Source organism: Saccoglossus kowalevskii, chromosome 8, assembly GCF_978046115.1.
Source record: "Saccoglossus kowalevskii chromosome 8, keSacKowa6.1, whole genome shotgun sequence".
Classification (NCBI taxonomy): Eukaryota; Metazoa; Hemichordata; class Enteropneusta; family Harrimaniidae; genus Saccoglossus; species Saccoglossus kowalevskii.
In genome coordinates this window covers 35867872-35892172 of record NC_140648.1, presented here as the reverse complement: position 1 = coordinate 35892172, position 24301 = coordinate 35867872, and the positions used below count along the sequence as shown (strand labels likewise).

General features: G+C 35.3%; 1 protein-coding gene across 1 annotated transcript in view; it reads right to left on the bottom strand.

The window, feature by feature from the left end:
* LOC100378372 (kinesin-like protein KIF19) overlaps positions 1 to 24301 on the bottom strand; it is a 66574-nt gene that overhangs the window by 6851 nt on the left and 35422 nt on the right. Inside the window, exons 3-14 of the mRNA XM_002735221.4 lie at positions 23847 to 23957; positions 9773 to 9857; positions 8277 to 8413; positions 7447 to 7572; positions 6483 to 6683; positions 5699 to 5842; positions 5119 to 5241; positions 4370 to 4529; positions 3223 to 3397; positions 2446 to 2522; positions 1915 to 2093; positions 622 to 948 (exon numbers count right to left, since the gene is read on the bottom strand). Coding sequence (XP_002735267.1) covers positions 622 to 948; positions 1915 to 2093; positions 2446 to 2522; positions 3223 to 3397; positions 4370 to 4529; positions 5119 to 5241; positions 5699 to 5842; positions 6483 to 6683; positions 7447 to 7572; positions 8277 to 8413; positions 9773 to 9857; positions 23847 to 23957 — 1845 coding nt within the window. The remainder of the gene's footprint in view (positions 1 to 621; positions 949 to 1914; positions 2094 to 2445; positions 2523 to 3222; positions 3398 to 4369; positions 4530 to 5118; positions 5242 to 5698; positions 5843 to 6482; positions 6684 to 7446; positions 7573 to 8276; positions 8414 to 9772; positions 9858 to 23846; positions 23958 to 24301) is intronic.

Genomic DNA, 24301 nt, shown 5'->3' with positions numbered 1-24301 from the left:
TCTTTATCTATATTTATTTGGCTAAATTTGAACCAAATGGACATAATTTCTATTGGCTACAAGTTGTGATCAATATTTTAGTAAAATTGTAAAAACAATTATGAAGGTTTAAAATTTGCAATGTTGAACAAATTTGGACTCAAAAGGTTATTGCCAGGTTTGCTGTACCCAATGCTATAGATCATTTAACAATACTGTAAAACCATTTATTTTCACTGGTGTTTAATTAATTTTAATATTTTAAGAGTATATTCATTTGCCAGGAAAACAACAAGTTCTATTGTTATTTACATTTTTCAGCTTTTATTTATCAGTGAAAATAGCAAAAATTAAAACCTAGTGAATAATTAATGCATTTACAGTACATTGTATGTAACATTCAACAATTTAATTTTTATTTTAGTTCATATTTCCCAGATTACAAAAGACCGTAAACTAATATATTTTCACTGCTATGTTTTTTTTATGATTTGATTTTGGACATTTGTAAGCAACTGTCACATATTGTGTCCTAAATACACAAAACAAAATTGTTGGGGTTTTTCCCCAACTCACGGAATATCTCTCGTGATTTAATTCTAGAATAAAAAGAAACCTGGATACATAAGAATAATTACATACCTGTGATGCCGTCATTGTCTGGGATGCATATCTCGATAAATTCCCTTCATCCATCATTAACTGATACTGTTCATACAATTCGTCTAAATCATCCGTACATACCACGTGATTCTCATCAATTAACGAGCGTTGTTGTTGTATGAGTTCATCACATAGTCCTCGATATTGCTCATATCGTGCAATTGTCAGATCTTTTTGTCTTAGTAGATTTTCCCGGATCAATGCAGTAGACTGAATCTCTGTGTTCTCAATTTCTAATTCGTGTACTTTACACAGTAGACTCAGTATCTCCCGCTGTTCCTCACTATTAATCCGATTTGGGAGAATCTTCAAAATAAACAATATTACTTATTTATAATTATCTTAGTTTCAATATTGTTTAGACATCCAATCAGTAGAAATCCTTTATTGTTTTTTTTGATAAATTAGTGCAAGGATTAGTGTTGTTTTTTTGTTTTTAACACAATTGCCAGAGATGTTCTCCCTAGCAGAATGATTACTGTAAAAGGGTTAATTATTTACTGGGTTTTAATTTTGCTTATTTCGCTGACTGGAAAATGAGCTAAATTAAATCCCAGTGAATATGTTAAATTGAGCACATTAGAACACATTATCTAATTTATATCAAATTTATAAAACCGTGAATTTATAACCCACTTAATTTGCTCAAAATCCTAATTCAGTGTAATTTAAACCTAGTGAAAATTAGTCATTTTACAGTTGTTCTCCGGTACTTTTAGCAGCGAATATATAGCCGTACATTATTCATTCAATGAAAAAAAAAAAAAAAAAATGTGTCTGGATTTACCTAGGCAGGCTACTGTATATATACAAGTAATTCAAAGGCTGTGCATATTTTTATTTTTGTCATTAAACAAATACTGTATTTGCTTAATTGGAAGCACAGATAAACCTAAAATTACATTTATTGTATACTAAATCATTAATATACAACTTATTTTAACCAGAAAAACACTTCTGTGACATATGTGAGTGCATGTAGTAATGTACTATTAGAACAAAGATGCTACAGATAAAAATGTTTGCAGCCAGTAAATACATTTTAATTTTACAGTAATCATACCTTATTCTTTTTATTGAGACCAGTCAGTTGTGTTTTTAAGTGAATATTAATTATGATGTCAACAACTATTGTTCCCCTGACTCAATTCAAGTCAGTGACTTTGGCCAAGAAGGAGTCTCATCAATGATGAATCTTCCTGAATGACTTACTGTTGTGCTCACAAAGTACAATAAAATATTATATGCTATGTAAAATTCAAAGAAACATACCTCTTCCAGTTTAGAAGCACTTCCTTTTATAACTCCTAATTTCTTTTCCAAATCAGATTTCAATTCAGCGGTTTTCTTCTGCTCAGCGAGTAATGAAGTGATTTCATCTCTGGCTTCAATTACTTCACCTGGTTCTGGTGATTGACTACTAGATTCTACATCCTTCTCAAGATCTTTTTCTGTAAGTGTATTATGTAAATAACAAATAAACATTGTGATGACAACAAATACTATATTCAGCTCAATTTCACAAGAGACAACTTTTTGTAAGATTCTCAAGTCAGTGGAAACAGTTACAGTACAATGCATAGAAGCATTTTTACAGACAAGGAGGAAGGATAGCAAAATATACAAAGTTAACTAATAAAATGTATTCTTTCACAAACCAGTAAATTTCAAACCTAGTGAAAATAATTGCCACATCAAATCCATTAAAATTAACCCCAGTATTTCTCCTACCTTGTACTAGTACATCATCATTTATGTAGTATTTACCTTGTACTAGTACATCATAATTTATGTAGTATTTACCTGATTCTCTGTTGTCTAGACTTTCTTTAGATGCATTACTTTTCTTAGAAGCTCTTCTGACTTTCTCTTGTTCCCATCTAAAGAAAAGATTCAATCATTACATCATCATACATAGCAATAACTTTTGTGAGTTTTCTCCAGCAAACTATCCAAACATGGTGACAAATTTGCATAATACTGTCTAATTTACATATTTATTTTGTGGCAATCAAAATAATAAATATGTCAATAATCTCTAGTTTCATATAAGTTCAAGTACAGAATTCTTGTGACCAAACATGGCAAAACGGCCTTGCATTCTCAAAAAGGCTTGGCACACCACTGGGGCTAGGTCAAGCCAGGTCTACAATCTAATTGAATGATATGTACAATGATACAAACTGCATCGTATCAGTACATTGTTATAACATTAAAAATACTAGGTACAATATTGTAATCATGGGGCTAAAAAATAGATTTGTTAGCTCTATGGTATAATCAAATAAGAATTCTGTTTATATATTGATCAATAAGACTAAGAATATGCACCTGAATTATAGCACCTAATTTTGACTGAAAAATAAACTACTAATATGTATCAAAGTAATAGAATTCTCAAAGATGGATCGGAACAGGAAGACAAAAGATTTTTTCTTTAGCATGGGGGGGTGGGGGTGTCAGTGTGAGGGAAAAAGAGGTGTTAATTCGAAAATACATTGTTCATTTTTGTTTACGATTGGTCCTGGCAACGTTTGGGGGATTGTGACGTAGCTTCGTCTTTGAGAACATAGTACTCACTCAGCAATGGTTAGTAAATGTTTACTGGTATCCATAGCGATCTCCATGTTTGTATTTTCCAGTTCCATTAAACTGCGCCTAATTTCCATTTGTTCCTGGAAATTGGACACAAGTTGTTGTCTGAGTTTGTCCATTTCTTTACGATCCTGAAAAGCTGTTGTCCTTTCCACTTCGGCTGCAAAGTGAATACATCCAATCAGTAAACAGGAAGTCAGACACATGGTGTTATGTTCCCTTGTTTATCATGGATAAAGAATATACTTCCAAAGAAGACAACTCAACCAATGAATGGATGTATATGTGTACAAGTGCTCATTTGCATGTGGTACTGATGAAGCCCAAAAAAATATAGTTGCTCTATACTTGATTGGTCTGGACGTAGCTCTTACTTTATAATACTTCATTTTAGCTGGAATTAATTTCGCTGAAAAGACATTTAGGATGTTTTGTATGAAGTTTATTTTCACTGCTTCATGTCCTCAGCCAAAATAGAAATAAATTCCAATTGAAAATAAAGTATGTTATGTGAGATATTAAAAATTTAGTTCCATAGAAAACATAATTTTGCCCCTTTTTGGTAGATTTAAGGCACTCAAAATTTTATAATACAAAATTGAGTTTGTTTATCAACAACATTTGAAAAAGTGTTATAGGCTTGAGGAGTATAGAGGACTTTGCACAGAATTGTCTTTTATGTTTTTTTTATTCGGTTCAATAAAGCCAATTTTGTGCTGAGGCTATTTTGCCGAAAATAAGTTTAGAAAATTTTCAAGTACAAGAATGAATCCAGTGTCTACACAACAGAAATTATTTTGATAAGTAATTGCTTAAGCAATTGGATAGTTTGATTGACGTCATTGATACACCAACTTTGTGATTGGCTCTAAAAGTTTAACTTCAAGGAAGCAATTGCAAAGTTGATTTCTATTGTGTTTGCATTCCTCATCAATATCAAAATACTTAAATGACCATTACTAATAGTAATTTCTGGTTGTGTTTAGTTATGTCTGGTGGAGACAAGTTTTGTTAGGTTATGTCTTGTTAAGACTCGTTAATCCAACAATATCTATTTACATCTGGTACTGTCTGATAATATCAATTATAGTTAAAAGAAGAGGTTTAAATAGAATTGATAGGAAAGACTTACATTGGATGTCTTTAATGCTGGCTGAACCCTGAGTTCGTGTTGGTTGGATTTCTTGCTCATTTATTTTCTTTTTAAGTCTAGCTATTTCTTTTCTTAAATCGGCTATGATACCAGTATACTGAGCTATGTGAAAGGACACGTTGAAAAAATTGGCTTTCACCTGAAAAATAACAAAAATATGTAACCAGGGAGCCGGTCAAATGTCATTTAATTAAATTGATATTAAAAAAATTTTCAGAAAATAACATCTTTGATTGATTCTAAACTAAAACCAAACAATGAATGGTGCATTACAGTCCGTTGTGAGGCACCATGCACTGGATGTTCCGGTAATCACTATTGTCTGATTTGTTTTCAATGAAATTGAAAATATTTTTTCTTGAAAATGAAATAGACCAAGTAAGTTTTTATAGAAATGGGTAGAGACACTTTCTTTTCATTTAAATGTTGATGTTGTTGTGATTCTATTACCTACTGGTGCTTATCAATCTATCATACTTGCTCTATCAGAAGCACATCTGCTTAGGTACATTACAGTTTTTGCAAGGGAAAATAAGTCATGTTTTAATTATTTTGTATAAAACACATGTAATTTTTGGTTTATATGAGCTTCTATTGCAGATACGTTTTTTTTTAGAGCAAAGATGGTATTGCTTTTATTGTCCTCAAAGGTAATCTTATAAAGAGCAGTTCTGAATCAGTAAAACTGTCTTACGCAGCAAAGACACACATATAAACAGAAAGCTTACCCTAGTTTTGATATTCTTAGCTCTATCAGCATAAAGTAAGGTATTTCTTGACTCTTCAAAGAACATACTAGCAGGACTGATATGAGCTATCATCACTGTGCGGCAGTTACCTCCCAAAGAATCCTGCAATATACAACATGTGATACTGTAGAGACAGTCAGTCACCTTTACTGTGTTTGCCACACAACTACTGTGGCAGTAAAAATCTCCAAACTTATTTGCATATCATTTGCATAAAAACAGAAATTGTAATGGTTAACATGCATATAATCAACCATTGTGAGAGTCAGGATGATGACCGTGGCAACGTCAAAAGACAAATGGGACGGTAAAACCAAGCACAGTGGTGGTATCACACCACTGTTTGTACCCTGAGAAGAACACTGTCTTTAGATAAGATTGGTTCTACCCATGGTATACGTGAACAATGACACATGTTAGTAATGACTAATATCACAATACCAACAATTAATTCTCGTTATTTACCACACCATAGCAAATCTTGAGCGAATTTTAAAGAATGAAAAGTAACAAACTATACTGATTTTTAGTATGGTAATGAGGTGACCTTTGGCCTTACCTTAAGTAATCTTGTAAGTTTGCTATCTCTAAAATTAACATATTTGAAATTTCCGCCTTTCTCAGCCAATGCATTGATACAGTTGCCTAAAGCTAACAAGGATCTGTTTATGTGAGCGCCCTCTATCATCCGTTTTCCACGATTCTGAAATTCAAGAACAAATCAAGTCACCTAATCTAATGATTGAGGCTTTATAAGAAATCCTGAGTACAATATCAATTGTGAACATATTATACTAAGTCTCGCTACTAACATAATGTTAACCACTCACAAGACAAATATTCTCATAATTTGGTAGCAACAAGCACCAGTACAAAGTGTAAAAGTTTGTGCAAATTAAACATTTTATAGTATTAGGTATTTGACCACAACCATTGCATATATTTCTTCAATGTGGCACAGTAAAGGATGGAATACAGAAATGCTACACAGTATAAAAGTCACAGCATGATGCACACTGTATTGTAAAAATACTGTAAACCACTTTAATTTAATTAAGACGATAAAATATTCATACTTTCCACACTGTATTGAGGTATTGTAAACCATTTTTATGTCACGAGAGACTAATTATGATTTCCACGAGTCGAATTTGCAAAATTTTGTAGCAGTGAAAATTTCGCTGGGGTCCTACTACTGCGGGTCAGTGACTTTTTGACAAATCATGAAATTGTAGAAATTTCCTGCATTGAAAATGAAAGCAGTTTGCGGTATAGCTCCTAAAACACAGGGAACTGTAAATAGTACATGCTTTATTTTTAATTCAGATTGTTTATATATTCACCTTTGTTTGTGCGGCTCTTTCAGACCCGGCTAGATCTATCATGAATAATTTACCAACACGAATTTCTTGCGATATATTTCTAACTCTATTACGTTTCTTGACTGTCACTTGTAATACAGCATGTGACCGAGATGATGTCTTATTGGCTGCTGTGGGTTCAGATGTTCTTTCTTTGTTTCCTCTTGTCAATAATCTCATCACCTACATGTAAAACAAAATGTATAAACATCGCTCTCTCTGTCAGATATTGATAATCACTTGATTATGATATATTAGTAAGATGAGGTTAACACTGGCTTCCAAGTTTTATTGAAAAAATAAAAGAATCAAAAAAAAAATATGAAAATAGCAAAACTGAGAAATATTATTAATGGAATCATCGTGAAAAAAAAAAGACTTGTGTTCTTTGTATGTGCCCTTCCTTAGCTTAGCTGCACAGTCTAGGTTTCTAGCTATTCCCGTAACTAGGATCTATTTATGAAATAACCAGATTACGCCAATCAGAAACTACTATATTTTCATAATATAAAGATGATATTTGACAGAAAGAAACTATCATTTGTTTCATTATTATATTTTTCATTCACACTTTTCTTGTTCAATGTTTTGCAATGTCATGTGATTGACTACATCTTTGAGTTGGCATTGTTGGTTTCATAGAATTCAGAGACGATGACAGGTTCGTTGCTCGGTTTGCTGGAAGGTGCACATAGTGTTACAAACAAATGGTCACATGATATACAAATGAAGCTGATAAATATTAAATGGCAGTGGTCGTAGCACTGCACATGTGCAACATTTCTCACGATCCAATGCACTCTTCTAATGGAAATACAAGTACGAGTTTTGACCTGGGTGCAGCTTGCACACTACCGCCAGGGACTCCTGCAAGTTAGGTTTGATTCACAGTCAGCAAATTAGTTACAATGCTAGAGATAAAAGCATAACAGTGTAAGTATCTCACCTCTCGAGTTGACTTCGTAGAGACTTCCGATATGCCTGCTACTTGGACATTGCCAGCAGCATCTTCCCTGAGATCCAGAAATCCTGACGACGGATTAAGCAAGTCACGGATCATCTCATTGTAAATCTGAAATTGATGACATCCAAAACTACAGCACCTCTCAAATACATGAATCCACAACATCATAGGAACTCGATCTTTTTCTATCACAAGTGACGCCCTCGGTGGTGAGATTGCTAAAATAACAGCTTTACACTTCTGCCTCAAGAGGGCGGTAGACAAAACCTCAATATTTATTGCAAAGAGTGTGATACACATGTTAAGTCCCATGTGTTGCAGCAAGTGCATTTTTTAAGCCTACACTTAGAAGCAGAGGGTTTGGCAGACTCATTTATGTAAATATTTGAATATACAGAAAATACATTAGGGGTATCATTACATCCCAGCTGGTGTGTAGAAAAGCTCATATGACAAACAAAAAACCAAACATGTGGTTCGATATATGAGCAGGGAATTAACTATGACTGCAATGCATATTTGCTTTTCTTACCATGGTCAAAATTGTTATTACAATTAACCTACTTAGCATATATATTGTTTTTGGGGGTAATTCAAGCATGCGGCCACCGACTGCCGATAAAATAATGCACTAGACTGCAGTAATGCTGTCTTTACACATTTCTAATAGTAGCACACATTATTGTGAACATGTACTGCTCATTAAAATATGACTTATTTTATCGATAATATGACAATTTATATAAGCGTATGCACTACTAACAGAGCAAACTTGGTACATGAAGTTGGACATATGTCAGGTTTTTACTCACTTCTAGATATGACATAGTCACTTTATAAACCTGATTCTCACTTGTATCTTCCATGGCTGTAAATAAATCATTTAATGTCCTTGCCATAATTCCCGGATCATTGTCCTGTCCCAGCATGGTATACGTCTTACCAGCACCTAGGAATGCACATATAATTAAATCATTGGTAAAAATCACACGCACATTTAGAAATTATTCACCTAAATTGCAATTTTTACAATACTGAATGATCAAGAGTGCATAACAACAAAATATTCAGCAAATAAACAGCATAAACACTATATATTCTCATATGAATTATAATGCATTAATGCACAAAAAAGTTTTCAGTGCTCCCCTGAAATGGCTACTGTACAATGTATATAACTGGAAATGTTTTGTCATGCGTTTATTCGCCTTATGTTACCAATACAAAAAGAGATTTTTACATTTTTTTTAAACAATGCATTCACCAGAAAAAATTATTTCTTTATGGTCCAATTAATTTGAGGATTGTGGTAATGGCATAGTTTCACACTGATCACAATCTGTAATGATCTATACATTCTCTTGGTTGAAATCAAAATGTGAAACAGGAATAACTAAAAACATTTCAATTTGGTGAGAAGACACCTTGACCGCTATGAAAAACAAGCTGGTCATAAGCAGACAATAAAGAACACAAATGCTGCAGAATTAAATATTGCTATGAACAGAATTCTAAGGAAACAGACGTGATGCATTTCTTTATCATGTGGATCAAAAGAATATCAATTTAATTGTTGGTACTCTACATGTAGAAATGAGAGGCCACAGAGCCCTAATTATAACATGGTGAAAAGGGTTATTGTACTGAAAATTACTCAGTTATACAGGTGTGAACACAATATAACCTTTGTGTACGGGCCAAATACGAAGGGACACGGGTGACACTAATTTTACACAACGTTAATGATTTATTTCATCGAAGCACAGTAAGCTACCTTGTATCCTTGGAAACCAGCAACAATCAAGAGTGTAAATGTCTTGCAAATATAACATGAAAGAAAGACTACAGAATGAGAGAGATACTGTTATGTGCCTGCTGACAGACACTCAAAGGAACCTCTAGACACACGTTAAGACCACATGTACTGCTATAATGCCAAGATTTAATATACTGTATTTTCAATGGTTATTCACTGATCAATACTCTACAGGAATGCATAACTAATTTGAACGATATCATTGCATCACATTTACCTGGAGAATAGTATGAAAACACTGTTGAATTATGGGATACCATTATTGCAATTCAAAACTTGCACTTAAGATATGAAAGGGTAGCTGCTTACGAGCCAAGTTTGATAAAAATGGACTAAATGTATAAGAACAGTATGGGAAAAGAATCTGTTTTTTTCAAAGAGTACCAAGGCAAACATCTTGACATTGAGACAATTGTCTTCTATGTGTTGATGAAGCCATGTTGCATCACGTCACAGGCCAACACTGTTGCATGCTGGGATATATTTATTTACCTGTAGCTCCATATGCAAATACGGTTGCATTAAATCCATCCAATACTCCATCAATGAGAAAACTAGTCTGTTGATATACATCTTCCTACAGAGAAAAGTGAAAATATTGTGAATTCCTGCAAATACTAGAAAACCCTTTACTTTCACAAGACAAATTTGAGAATCAAGGACACCAGTTCCACAAATTATGCAAATTATTTTGATCACACTCAATGAGTTTTAAATTCTCATATATGCCACATCATATTTTATATATTTATACAGCAGACTTCATGTATCAGAAAGTTTTGAAAATTACAACCCAGTGAAATTTTAATATGTTTACAGTATTTTTTCATACAAAAAGTTTCCATGCATGTCCCTTTGTTTGTTTACACCAATCAACATGCAGAATTGACGTGCAGAACTGAATGAAAACATCAGTTTAATTAACTTTCTTGAAATGATAGATGACAGTTTGGCAAGAAGACTTTACACTACCACTTAGGTAAGGGGCATAGTTGCCTTTCTGGATGATTTGTAGTCTAAATGAGCTACGAACCAAATAATTCATCATAGTTGACAGGTAGTTCGTGACTATCAACATGATACACCTGCGATACGCTGACACTGTGTCAGCTTAGTGTCATGACATTCTGTTACCAAAGGAGGATATAAAATTGACTACAGTGATGGGGAAAAGCTTGTAGGCAATTCAATCATAATGTTTCCAATACACATAATACATTATAACAATACAAGATTGAAAAATACTATCTATTGTTAAACTATGTATTAATTAAAAAATTACACCCCAAGGCTCATTTCATCTGTGTTTAGAATTATCGACTCGTATATAAAGATAAATGTGTACAAATTTGCATGCAGAATGTTTTACATTTGCATCAAATCAATATCACGTACGTCATATGCCATTACTTTCAGATCACAACAAAAGAAGCATGGCATAACGTGATCACAAATATGGTGGTTAAAAACGATCAATCTTCAGGAATTTTCCTAAGCCCAATACAATTTTGAAACAATGGATCTTTACACAAATGTTATCCTTGTCAAATTACAGCTTTATTAATATCAAGGTATAAGCAGGATTATCTGATCCATGAGAATTAGTGTCAAGAATTTCATTAAAATATCAGCATTCTTTATCAGCATGTGCGACACCTGTTGGCCATCCAATACACATCAATAACAAGTCAAGTGTGCTCGCAGTCAATTCTGGTACCATTAATTACAAGATATAGTTATATTCAGTGACTTATGCAAAAGGCAATGCATGTAGTACAATTGTAAAGCAGAATCGATTTTGTTAATAAAACAAATTTATTTAAGAGATTAATTTTCCCGGGTCTTAGAATATGCAATCTTTTGAAGCAATGAACATTTCATCACAGAGACAAAATTTGATACTAGAGTCATTCACAAAATACTGTCAAAATCTAAAATCTGTTTACATTAGCTCATATACTGGTAGTAACAAAACTAAGCATTAAGTGCAACTTTTAAATGATTTAAGGACAAGAGTTTCCTGAATCTATGTTATATTATTTGTTGTTATTGGCTGTTTAAAACTGAGAAGGAAAAACTTAAAGTACCTGAACTAGTTTTTAATAATCTTAATTGTACGTCTTTTACCATTTTTTTCAATGCAAAATGGCTGCCAAAGTAGGCTTTATACAGGGAAATCACAAATTCATAATTATTGGTAACAGGTTCAGGTACCCCCACATTTTTTTGTTCTTTGTTTTTTATTTGATGAAACCTTTCACTCACCAAAATATCAATAGTTTGCAGCGCTTTCAAAAATGATTGTACTTTTTACGAGTTAGCAGCATCCATCCATAAAGCTTTTTCCAACAAATACATCACCCGTCAATCACAGTGATGATGAAAAACACCCACCAACCTGAGTGAGGAAGACTGTACCTGCCAACTAGAATGACGAAGACTGCACCCACCAGCCAGAGTAACGAAGAGTGCACCAGAGTATATCTGCCAACCAGAGTGATGAAGACAACACCCAGCAACCAGAGTGATGAAGACAACACTCGCCAACCAGAGTGATGAAGACAACATCCAGCAACCACAGTGATGAAGACAACACTCGCCAACCAGAGTGATGAAGACAACACTTGCCAACCAGAGTGATGAAGACAACACTTGCCAACCAGAGTGATGAAAACAACACTTGCCAACCAGAGTGATGAAAACAACACTTGCCAACCAGAGTGATGAAGACAACACCCGGCAACCAGAGTGATGAAGACAACATCCAGCAACCACAGTGATGAAGACAACACTCGCCAACCAGAGTAATGAAGACAACACTCGCCAACCAGAGTAATGAAGACAACACCCACCAACCAGAGTGATGAAGACTGCACCCACCAACCAGAGTGATGAAGAATGTACCCAGCAACCAGAGTGATGAAGACTGCACCCACCAACCAGAGTGATGAAGACAACACCCACCAACCAGAGTGATGAAGACTGCACCAACCAGCCAGAGTGATGAAGACTGCACCCACCAGCCAGAGTAACAAAGACTGCACCCAGCAACCAGAGTGATGAAGACTGCACCCACCAACCAGAGTGATGAAGACTGCACCCACCAACCAGAGTGATGAAGACTGCACTATGAGTTAGCAGCATCCATCCACAAGCTTTTTCCAACAAATACAGCACCCGTCAATCACAGTGATGATGAACAACACCCACCAACCTGAGTGACGAAGACAACACCCGCCAATTAGGGTGAGGAAGACTGTACCTGCCAACTAGAATGACAAAGACTGCACCCACCAGCCAGAGTAACGAAGACAACACTTGCCAACCAGAGTGATGAAGACAACACCCAGCAAACAGAGTGATGAAGACTGCACCCACCAGCCAGAGTGATGAAGACTACATCCACCAGCCAGAGTAACAAAGACTGCACCCAGCAACCAGAGTGATGAAGACTGCACCCACCAACCAGAGTGATGAAGACAACATCCAGCAACCACAGTGATGAAGACAACACTCGCCAACCAGAGTGATGAAGACAACACTTGCCAACCAGAGTGATGAAGACAACACTTGCCAACCAGAGTGATGAAAACAACACTTGCCAACCAGAGTGATGAAAACAACACTTGCCAACCAGAGTGATGAAGACAACACCCGGCAACCAGAGTGATGAAGACAACATCCAGCAACCACAGTGATGAAGACAACACTCGCCAACCAGAGTAATGAAGACAACACTCGCCAACCAGAGTAATGAAGACAACACCCACCAACCAGAGTGATGAAGACTGCACCCACCAACCAGAGTGATGAAGAATGTACCCAGCAACCAGAGTGATGAAGACTGCACCCACCAACCAGAGTGATGAAGACAACACCCACCAACCAGAGTGATGAAGACTGCACCAACCAGCCAGAGTGATGAAGACTGCACCCACCAGCCAGAGTAACAAAGACTGCACCCAGCAACCAGAGTGATGAAGACTGCACCCACCAACCAGAGTGATGAAGACTGCACCCACCAACCAGAGTGATGAAGACTGCACTATGAGTTAGCAGCATCCATCCATAAGCTTTTTCCAACAAATACAGCACCCGTCAATCACAGTGATGATGAACAACACCCACCAACCTGAGTGACGAAGACAACACCCGCCAATTAGGGTGAGGAAGACTGTACCTGCCAACTAGAATGACAAAGACTGCACCCACCAGCCAGAGTAACGAAGACAACACTTGCCAACCAGAGTGATGAAGACAACACCCAGCAAACAGAGTGATGAAGACAACACCCAGCAAACAGAGTGATGAAGACTGCACCCACCAGCCAGAGTGATGAAGACTACATCCACCAGCCAGAGTAACAAAGACTGCACCCAGCAACCAGAGTGATGAAGACTGCACCCACCAACCAGAGTGATGAAGACTGCACTACGAGTTAGCAGCATCCATCCATAATGCTTTTTCCAACAAATGCAGCACCCGTCAATCACAGTGATGATGAACAACACCCACCAACCTGAGTGACGAAGACAACACTTGCCAATTAGGGTGAGGAAGACTGTACCTGCCAACTAGAATGACGAAGACTGCACCCACCAGCCAGAGTAACGAAGACTGCACCCAGCAACCAGAGTGATGAAGACAACACCTACCAACCAGAGTGATGAAGACTGCACCCACCAACCAGAGTGATGAAGACTGCACCTGCCAACCAGAGCGATGAAGACAATACACGGCAACCAGAGTGACGATAACCGTACCTAGCAACCGGAGTGACGAAGACTGCACCCACCAACCAGAGTGATGAAGACTGCACCTGCCAACCAGAGCGATAAAGACAATACCCGGCAACTAGAGTGACGATAACCGTACCTAGCAACCAGAGTGACGAAGACTGTACCTGCCAAACAGAGTGATGAAGACTGCCCCTGCCAACCAGAGTGATGAAGACTATATCTGCCAACCAGAGTGATGAAGACAACACCCAGCAACCAGAGTGATGAAGACAACACCCAGCAACCAGAGTGATGAAGACAACACTCGCCAACCAGAGTGATGAAGACAACACTCGCCAACCAGAGTGATGAAGACAACACTCGCCAACCAGAGTGATGAAGACAACAGTTGCCAACCAGAGTGATGAAAACAACACTTGCCAACCAGAGTGATGAAGACAACACCCGGCAACCAGAGTGATGAAGACAACATCCAGCAACCACAGTGATGAAGACAACACTCGCCAACCAGAGTGATGAAAACAACACTCGCCAACCAGAGTGATGAAGACAACACTTGCCAACCAGAGTGATGAAGACAACACTTGCCAACCAGAGTGATGAAGACAACACCTGGCAACCAGAGTGATGAAGACAACACCAGAGTGATGAAGATAACACTCGCCAACCAGAGTGATGAAGACAACACTTGCCAACCAGAGTGATGAAGACAACACCTGGCAACCAAAGTCATGAAGACAACACCAGAGTGATGAAGACAACACTTGCCAACCAGAGTGATGAAGACAACACTTGCCAACCAGAGTGATGAAGACAACACCTGGCAACCAGAGTGATGAAGACAACACTTGCCAACCAGAGTGATGAAGACAACACTTGCCAACCAGAGTGATGAAGACAACACTCGCCAACCAGAGTGATGAAGACAACACCTGGTAACCAGAGTGATGAAGACAATACTTGCCAACCAGAGTGATGAAGACAACACTCACCAACCAGAGTGATGAAGACTGCCAGCTGCCTTGAGACATGACAAGTAGATTTTGTTAACATCTGATAATGACATGACATTAATCAAATCCTTGTCAGTGATCGATGTACGTTCACTATGTTTTTCCCAGAAACACTAATTATTCCAATAAAAGGACCGGCAATTCAATTTCACATTGTATTTATTTTTGTACTAATTTCATTATGACTGATTATATTAACATCAGCACATACAAGTCTGTAAGACAAGTTTACTGTCAACAAGGGTGATTATGGAATTAGCACATACGCTTCAATAAATAAATGACAGGGGACTATCGTAAAAATACCAAATTTGCTCTAATAGAACACATGCTTTTACATAAATGACAGAGGCGAATTTTTGTATTTTGATGTTCCAGTATACAATTAGGGCAATTTTTAAACTTCATGTGTGCACTTGCTCCTACTGCAAATATGGTAAGTTGTATTTTAATGATTTCGCATTAATGTAATTTTGGTTTATGTGCACTTCAAATTGAGCTAATAACATATAGATATACGTACATGTTTTTTTACTATTGTGTGATTGTGAAGCACTCAGGAATTCATTCAATATGATATATGAAATTACATTTAATCTTAAATATACCATTTAAACCCAGGGTCAAACCATGAGAACAACGCAAACAAAGCTATAAGGAGCTAGATTGTTTTATTTAAGTCACATAACTCCTAAGTTTATTACGAAACAGCTGCAGGTAAATATACATCCTGTTTCTTTATCTGTATCAGTAAATCATTCTAAGTTATGAATCAAACTAGACAGCTGGCCATACTTCTGTTACTAATTGACTTCTCACTACAGCATCTATATACCTGACAACTGTTCATATCAGACCAGCTGTTTTACAAATAGATCATTGTCACAAAAATGGAGCAGAATATTATATTGCTGTCATAGCTCGTAAATCAAACCTGGTTGTCACAGGATTAAAGTAGATATCCCATTACACAAGTTCTTGTAGTCAGGTAACTATCAATTCCATAGTAGAATTGATAATAACTTGATAAAAACTCATGGTATACTCAAATGAAAAGCCACATGTGATTGGAAAATGTGAGCTCCAAACTTTTTTCTCAAATGTAATCACATGTAATCGCTAAATGTCCTCATTAACAACACTACATGTTTGCAATTACAAGATTAAGGTAGCGAGAAGGTTTTGTGACGTTTTCGAATAAAACATTCTCTGTCTGTTGTCTCATTCAGAACAGTAATTTAGCTTATATATTTCAAAAGACTAAGTATAGAGGTACAAGTTCGCACAAACTGGACAGTCATTGTTTACATAATTATCACGTGACATCAAAAATGGCAAACCTTGTAAAAATGACTAAGTCCGCGATTGCGAGAGCACACTGCGGAATTTCCTGGTGAAATTTTCGTCATGCATTGTCCGTAATCAAGTCCATTGAAATGTGTCCCCGGTAATCAAAAGATCTAGTATTCCGATTTCTATGCAGGTTTGTTTTTTTGTCCCCAAATTATTTCATACTTGGCATCTTTATCAGACTATTATTCTTTGACAAAGCATTTTCTTTAAAAACCCAGACATATTTCGCACCATCATTATCTTTTGAATGATAACTGCGAGTTTGAATGTCCTAGTCCAAACGCACTTCCTTTGGCGGCGGTCCCAATGAGTCGTACTCAGTCAAAACTTCAACTCGAGAAAAACGCGAAAAACAGTTTTGGTTAATAAAACACTGTAGATTTGCTGCATTATTATAAATATACACTAAAAATGGCCAAACATATTAACCACTGATATCATAGAACTCATAAAGAATGTCAGATAATGAATAACTTCATGCTTGAGCATGAAAAATGAAGAAAACTGCTGGCATTTGAGTCCGTACTCCAGGAACGTTCGGGTTTCCATTGTTATGCAAATGAACAACGAGGGATAATTCACTGACAAACATTACTGTCACACTGTACACGCTGACAGTTTACAAACAGGCTAATCCTTCCAGTGTCTCTGATAAGAGATCTAATAAAACGGTTTTCATGGTGAAACAAAATGGCCGATGTTTGAAAAAAATTGCTGTGTCAGAGTGCGACACTGAGTGGCAGATTTTTCTTTGCCTCGTCTGTCAACGCTTTCTTTTCTTCGCCATTGCGTTATAAAAAATGGTATTAGTAAAATAGATAATTGACTTGAAAAATAAAACGATGTAAAAGAAAGTTGCGCAAAGTTACAGTACTTATTTCGCACAACCTCCCACCCGCTTCCGCTTTCCAATCACCTTTTTCACTCGCTTTTGCGACCGCTTGTTGAATTCGACCGGACAATTTCCGCTTTATTTTTGACCACGCAAACCCTGAAATATCACCGCCCGCTCGCTCGCGCGCATTTGAAATTAGGATTAATAGAAAAATTTCCGAGGTTCACATTGTCTTATAATTGTCTTTCTGGTTTTTATGAATGTTCAACAGCTGACAAAAGTTCAAATACTTTTTGTTTTAACTATCTATAATTATATGCACGCAATTAGACCTTTGACCTCGATTTGGCTTGGACTGAATATTTTATTTTGAACAATATTCTGACGTGAAATACAAAATGTATTTCAACACAAGTACGACATGTTGTCTGGGTTTTCTTTCCTGATTGTTGAGTCTTCGCAATGTGTTTTGTATAATTATTGTTGTTTTCCCCGAGGACGATGAAGCTAAATGGCAGTTTCATGCAAGGGCTGAGTGAAAGGAAATATTTTTAAGCCTAAAATAAAACCTTATATTACACCTCTTTGTGTATTTGTTAATTTTACATATGTTTTTAATGACAGTATGTCTGTAAATATCTAGAAAAATCTCGTTTTCGTTGATAATTTCGATTGTTTGGAATGTCTGTTTACCGTGTCCCAATAATTTGTTTGGAATGTCGATCCCAGTTGGTTTATCCATACTGAGTTTAGGAAGGACGTCGATCAACACAATCAGCCGAAACGAGACAAACATTTACCGTAATTCATGGGGATCATGTCCGTAATTTGTGGGCTGAGACCCCAAATAATTTAACAAGTACTATTATTATTTTAATATATATTTTAATTACTGTAGAATACTTTATTTTCGCTTGGAATTTATTTTCGCTATTTTCGCTGAAGGAATGATTCCGTGAAATTAAAATCCAGCGAATATACTTTTTTTCCTATATTTCACATTAAACTCATCAAAAATCAGTGAAAATAAATTCCATACAAAACGCCCAAAAAGCCTTTTCAGCGAAAATTAATTCCAGCGAAAATAAAGTATTTCACAGTACATCGCAAAACTACAACAGAGCTGGAGTTGTTCGCGGTGAAACAACCGCCTTGAAGTCGATGCAACTTCAACTAGCCATTTCTTACCTTGAAATAAAAGAAAACTAAAAATTCAAAGAGCATCGGGGAAAATATTAATAATCATTCTTATCAATCGCTTGCTTTATTTTATTCGAATCCACGAAATTCACGAGTTTTTTGACATTTGTTGGCAACTTCCACTCTAAAAAAGATTGAAAATGTGGGTGTGGTTCTTTTGCGAGGTCCTGTTGATAATACGGACAAATATGGTTCTGTGACCCAGGTCGTGCTCCGATCATGTGACTTTCAGCCAATCAATCATTTTGTAACAAAGCATATTTGAGGCTAAGTGAAAGGTCGTCGTACCATCAAATTTCCGGCGTTGATTCACATAGTGTTTTTGTGCTGTGACCGGCTTCAAAATTCGCTGAAAAACATCGGTATATTTTGACAAACGAATGGAATTTGACCTCAGTTCAAACAGAAAATACTAGGCTTAGATACATTAGAGTCCACGGCGAATCAGTTTTCTTTGCAAGTTGGGAAATAAAGTAAACCAGAGTAGGGTCGATGATTTTCAGCCCTGAAGGACTTCCGTGTGAATCCTGAGTTACAAATTGTTCATCGACTGGTCACCAAATATTTATGACTATAACTAAATTTGACACGTTTTTTTTAAGCCCAATAAATTATTCATACATGTCAAGCTCTGTTCGATTTTTTCAGGGCATGTGGCCATTTTTAGTTGAAAATATTTGTTGTGGGAAAACTTTTACGGTACAGTATAGACTGAACTCATTCAATGATCGTGACTTATTTTTGAAAATTGAATGTCAAATTTTAGCAGACATGGACCGACGTGGATTCGGTATCGTTATTTTTGGAATTAATCATTAACATTTCCTCGTTTCTCTACTCTGTCAAAATGAGTTACCTATGCTTTTTTCACGTAACTGTCATTAAAATAATAAAAAATAGTACATCTAGAACAAGCACCCAAAACATGTAACAAGAGGTCACAGTTCAGTTGCTTTCACGATACAAGTGTCATACAACTATTAGATTCGAAGTGTCATTCAGAATTTAATAATAGTTAGTACAAGTTGTATGTTCACATTTTACTATCAAAACCACCATTTCGACCAGTGATCCGTGTTTGGGTAAGCGGTCGGTGTTTCAATGAGCGAGCTAGCGAAAAAACCGCGATTAAAATGCGGTCAGTTTCCGGTCGGACAAGACCGCATGGTCGGAAATTAAGCGATAAGCGGTTAATGTAAAAGCGGAAGGTTGGGCGAAATGAATACTGTATGCCCGGACTGTATGACCATGTTTCTCCGACGAAGTCTTGACTGACAATAATGCTGGCAATGGACGTTAGATAAACATGCATTGTTTGCGATGGAAAGCTTATCACCCGTTATATCAGAATCGTCAACAACAGAGTATACAGATAAGATGTTATCATTTAAACCCTTCCAAAGATAAACATTATGCAAATATGCATGAAACGGCAGGTGTACCGGGTAGTCTTTTCTTCTAGCGTTTTAAAACACTAATTTAAGCAACGTTATTTTGCAATTTCGATCTTTTGTAAACCTGAGATGATGTATCAAGGTCTGAATTAACCGTTTTATCAATTTTTGAAAAATCAAGAAAAAAGTGAAAATTTCCCTTCTTGCTACCTTAAAGGCAACTCTATTATTGTGTAAAATTATACCAAAATACTAACAAATCATAGAAAATAGTTCATCAAAAATAATAATAATGTGTGATATAAAAATTATTCTCACACATAACCAAAAATTGTCTCAGCTAAACAATAGAATTTCTTTTGATACGCAGGAGCCTGGTGGATTGAGTGTGATCGTACGGGTATTCTTCAACTCTCTACAACTGCATTTATGTGTTTCCACTCCCCTTTCATTTAGTTTTATTTCTCATCTTGCTATTAAGTAGTTGCATTTTCGTAGTTGCACAATTAGCAGCCTTATTCATTTTTGTAATAGTAGCTGTGTAACTCCACACATAGCTCCGGGTGAAAAACCCACCACCCACCCCCTAGGGTGCATTCAAGCATGTGGTGGGTGGGTACAGACTTGTAGAGATGTTCAGTCCTGTTATTATTCAGGTATTTAATATGTTTTTTGTTTTTTTTTGTACAGCTTGTGTGCTGCTTACCAATTTGTATACAAGTTTTCAATTCTTATTACTTCTGTATTTGTGATTACTTCATAGATGTGACAATACAAATTTATGTATATCTTCAGGTGTGTATTCTTGTGGCACCAGAATTACATTCTGATTACCAGTGTGTTCATGGGTTTATCATGAATACGTGACAATGTCATAGTCTAATAAAACCTCATGAAATGTTTGCGGAGATATTTTTAGATATTTTTAGACGATATTATCGATATTATCAATAATAGTTGCCCAGACAGACCTGTCTAACTTAGACATTTTTAGACGATAATATCGGATAACGTTGAAAAGTGTAATGTCCCACCATCCTCAGTTTTATGGTGTGGCACTCACAGTGACTCCCACAGAAACCTTCACTGCTACATTTCTTTCTCATATAATTCAGGAATATTTGAAATTACTGTACATCATTTTTAATAAAATAATCAATTTTTAGAACAGCATCTCGATTTAAAAACAAATCTTTATACTGCATACAGAATAAAAGTTATTTTTGTAAGAGCTTCATATTGTTTGTAATAATTTGTCACGCCTGTATGAATCTGTTGGTGTGATTTATGGAGGTTCAGACCAAATTGAAGATTATAAGTCTTCTACACACTCTCATTATTATCAGTTAATATCATTAGGATGCAGGAATATTAAAACAAAATTGGGTTCACTGAAATGTCATGAAAATGACAACAAATTTGCATTTTGCCCTTGTTTCTATAGTGACATAGCCTGGTAACACGAGATAGAAAAAGTCATTATTTTTTACATAAATCCTAATATTGTTAAAACATTTCAAACCAGATATGAAATGAAAGTGCTTATGTTTGTTAATCAATTATTAAATATGCAAATTAATTGAACTGATAAATTCCAAACTATTTATTGATATTATGTGTTTTTGTTATTGCGATAAAATACAGAAAACACAGTTAATCAGTATGCAAATTAGCTAATCAATATGCATAAAGTATCCAAAACACTTTTTAGGTATTAATCTACGAACAGCAAACACATAACAAATTTTAATCAATTTACTAATGAGTAAACATTTACAAACAGTGCAAAGAACAAGCTAAACCAAACAATTATGTAAATTAGTTAATTAAAACGAAGACTGATTCTAAGCAATCATCGATCACGAAACTACACAAACAGTACACTATGCTTAAATCCATTTTAGCAAACTTAGAATAAGAACAGAACATGATGAAAGTAGTTAAATAGAATACAAATTAGCTAATTAATATACAGATTAATTTCAAATAAGGGTTAGACATTTAACTAAACACACAGTATGCAGATATCAAGTTTAAAGCAAATGGAGCAAACTACTATAATCTAAAATAAACAAGACGAAAAGAGTTAATTAATATTCTAATTAGCTAATTAATATACAGATTAATTTCAAATAAGGGTTAGACATTTAACTAAACACACAGTATGCAGATATCAAGTTTAAAGCAAATGGAGCAAACTACTATAATTTAAAATAAACAAGACGAAAAGAGTTAATTAATATTCTAATTAGCTAATTAATATACAGATTAATTTCAAATAAGGGTTAGACATTTAACTAAACACACAGTATGCAGATATCAAGTTTAAAGCAAATGGAGCAAACTACTATAATCTAAAATAAACAAGATGAAAAGAGTTAATCAATATTCTAATTAGCTAATTAATATATACAGATTAATTCGAAGCAGTTATCAGATATTTACAATAAATTTGAGACTGATGGATTTACTTTGTGCTTTGTATAGAGAAGCCAAATATTGTTAGTGTTCTATATATACACTAGAATATTATCTCCCATAATGCATTGCACATATGTGCAGTAGGATGCAAAATTTGAAAGAGCCTTAAATATGCAAATTAGATGATTATATTCTTGATTGCGCATACAATGTATCAATTGCATATAGCAATCTAAAAGTTGGTACATATTCAATGAACAATTTATCGTGAAAATACAAAATATAAGATTGATTAATTATTATGTAAGATAGCTAATTAATATGCATAAACAATAAGAAAACTAAAAACAGACTCATAAGTGAAATGACAGTCAAGTCAGGTCATTACTACCTCTCTTTTGAGCTAAAAATAGACAAATCAATAGTTGGACAAAATATTGATATATTGCCATAGCAACTTGCATGACATAAAGGTAACAGATGTAAGACGATGAATATATATTGCTGGTAGTAATGGAAAGCTGTATTCAATAAAGAACCACCAGTGTATGGTTATTTGTTCAAAAACATATAATATTATCAGCATGCCAATACAAGCCATGGCCCTCTTGTTATAAGCAACCAAAGAAAAACTCAGACGAAAATTGACCTTTGTGACATAGGAATGATTATAGTGAAACTGTACAAAAGAAGTGAGGATATTGTACAGTTTTTCCAGGAGAATGGACTGGGAAATAAGAAATTGGGTTTAGCCAGACTAGTTTACGTGAAGCGTTAGGTATCGACAGGTTTTCTGTACAATTAATGTGAGAAATCAATAAAACATGCCAGTTTTGAGTAAATCTTAAATTTCCTCTTTTTTTATGTGTGAAATAACATTTAAAAACTAGAATTAAAAAAGAAAACAATATTTCCTTCAATGTGAAACCTAAACAGTAAATCCAAGTGTACTAGAGTACAAAACCAATAACAACAATTGTTAAAATCGTATCAACAGACAAGACAACAAGCAATCTCTCGGACGAGAAAGCTCTGCTGTTAGCAATGCACATATCAATTAGAAAATTGAAGATATCATCACAAAATGAACAAATCTGAGATCAATCCACCTCAGTTACCCACATGTACAAATCTAAGAGAGACCCACCTGAGGCACCAATATGTAGTATATTAAAGCAAACGGACTAGTGGTTTTTAACAAAAAGTCCAAAATATCACGTTTTACCAAATATGACAAAAATATTCATTTAAAATTAGACAATTAAAGATATCACCATGAAATGAACAAATCCAAAAAAGGTCTACCCAAGGTACATATACACCAGGTATCAAACCATTATCATTAATTCCCTATATACATGTAGGTGTTTTATGTTGAAGATAATTTTATGTTTCAATTTAAGCTTTATCGCACAGCACCAAACACTTTTCAAACAGTATACATTATTAGAGCACAATTATTCACTTCTTTCACTACATGCTGCACATATTTGTATACCATCTACCAAAACCTCCATATTTATCACAGATTTTAGTATTTTAATTCGTCTACCTACAAAAACCATACAGTTGTGGCTGTTCACCAATGGACAGTAAAGTGCAGTTATTTACCTGTGTAGCCTTGGCATCAAATGCATAATCAAAGACGTACTGTTTTTCTCTTGACCTATTTGCTCTAAGGATGTCATCTGGATCTTCAGTGGGATCCAACAATACCACCATCTGTAATGACAAACAAAACAATTCAATTAATTAAAAGATCACATTTATATAAATTTGCTTCAGTAGTTGAATAATATGAGGTTATTACGAGGATACCTCAAAGTATTAACGCAGACAATACAGAGGGAGTATTGACCGATGCGCAGCGAAGGTCAATGCGATTGTGTACTGTTTGAGAGCATACTTTGAGGTATCCTCGTAATAACCTTATTATTATACATCTTTTCCTTCTAAGGATACATCATGGGAATGCTGAAATCGAAAATGTTTAGAACAGAATCAGTGAACTTCTTTGTGTGGAGTCCAGTCAAATCCTGGTGGCAGCCATGTTTGTTTTTATTATT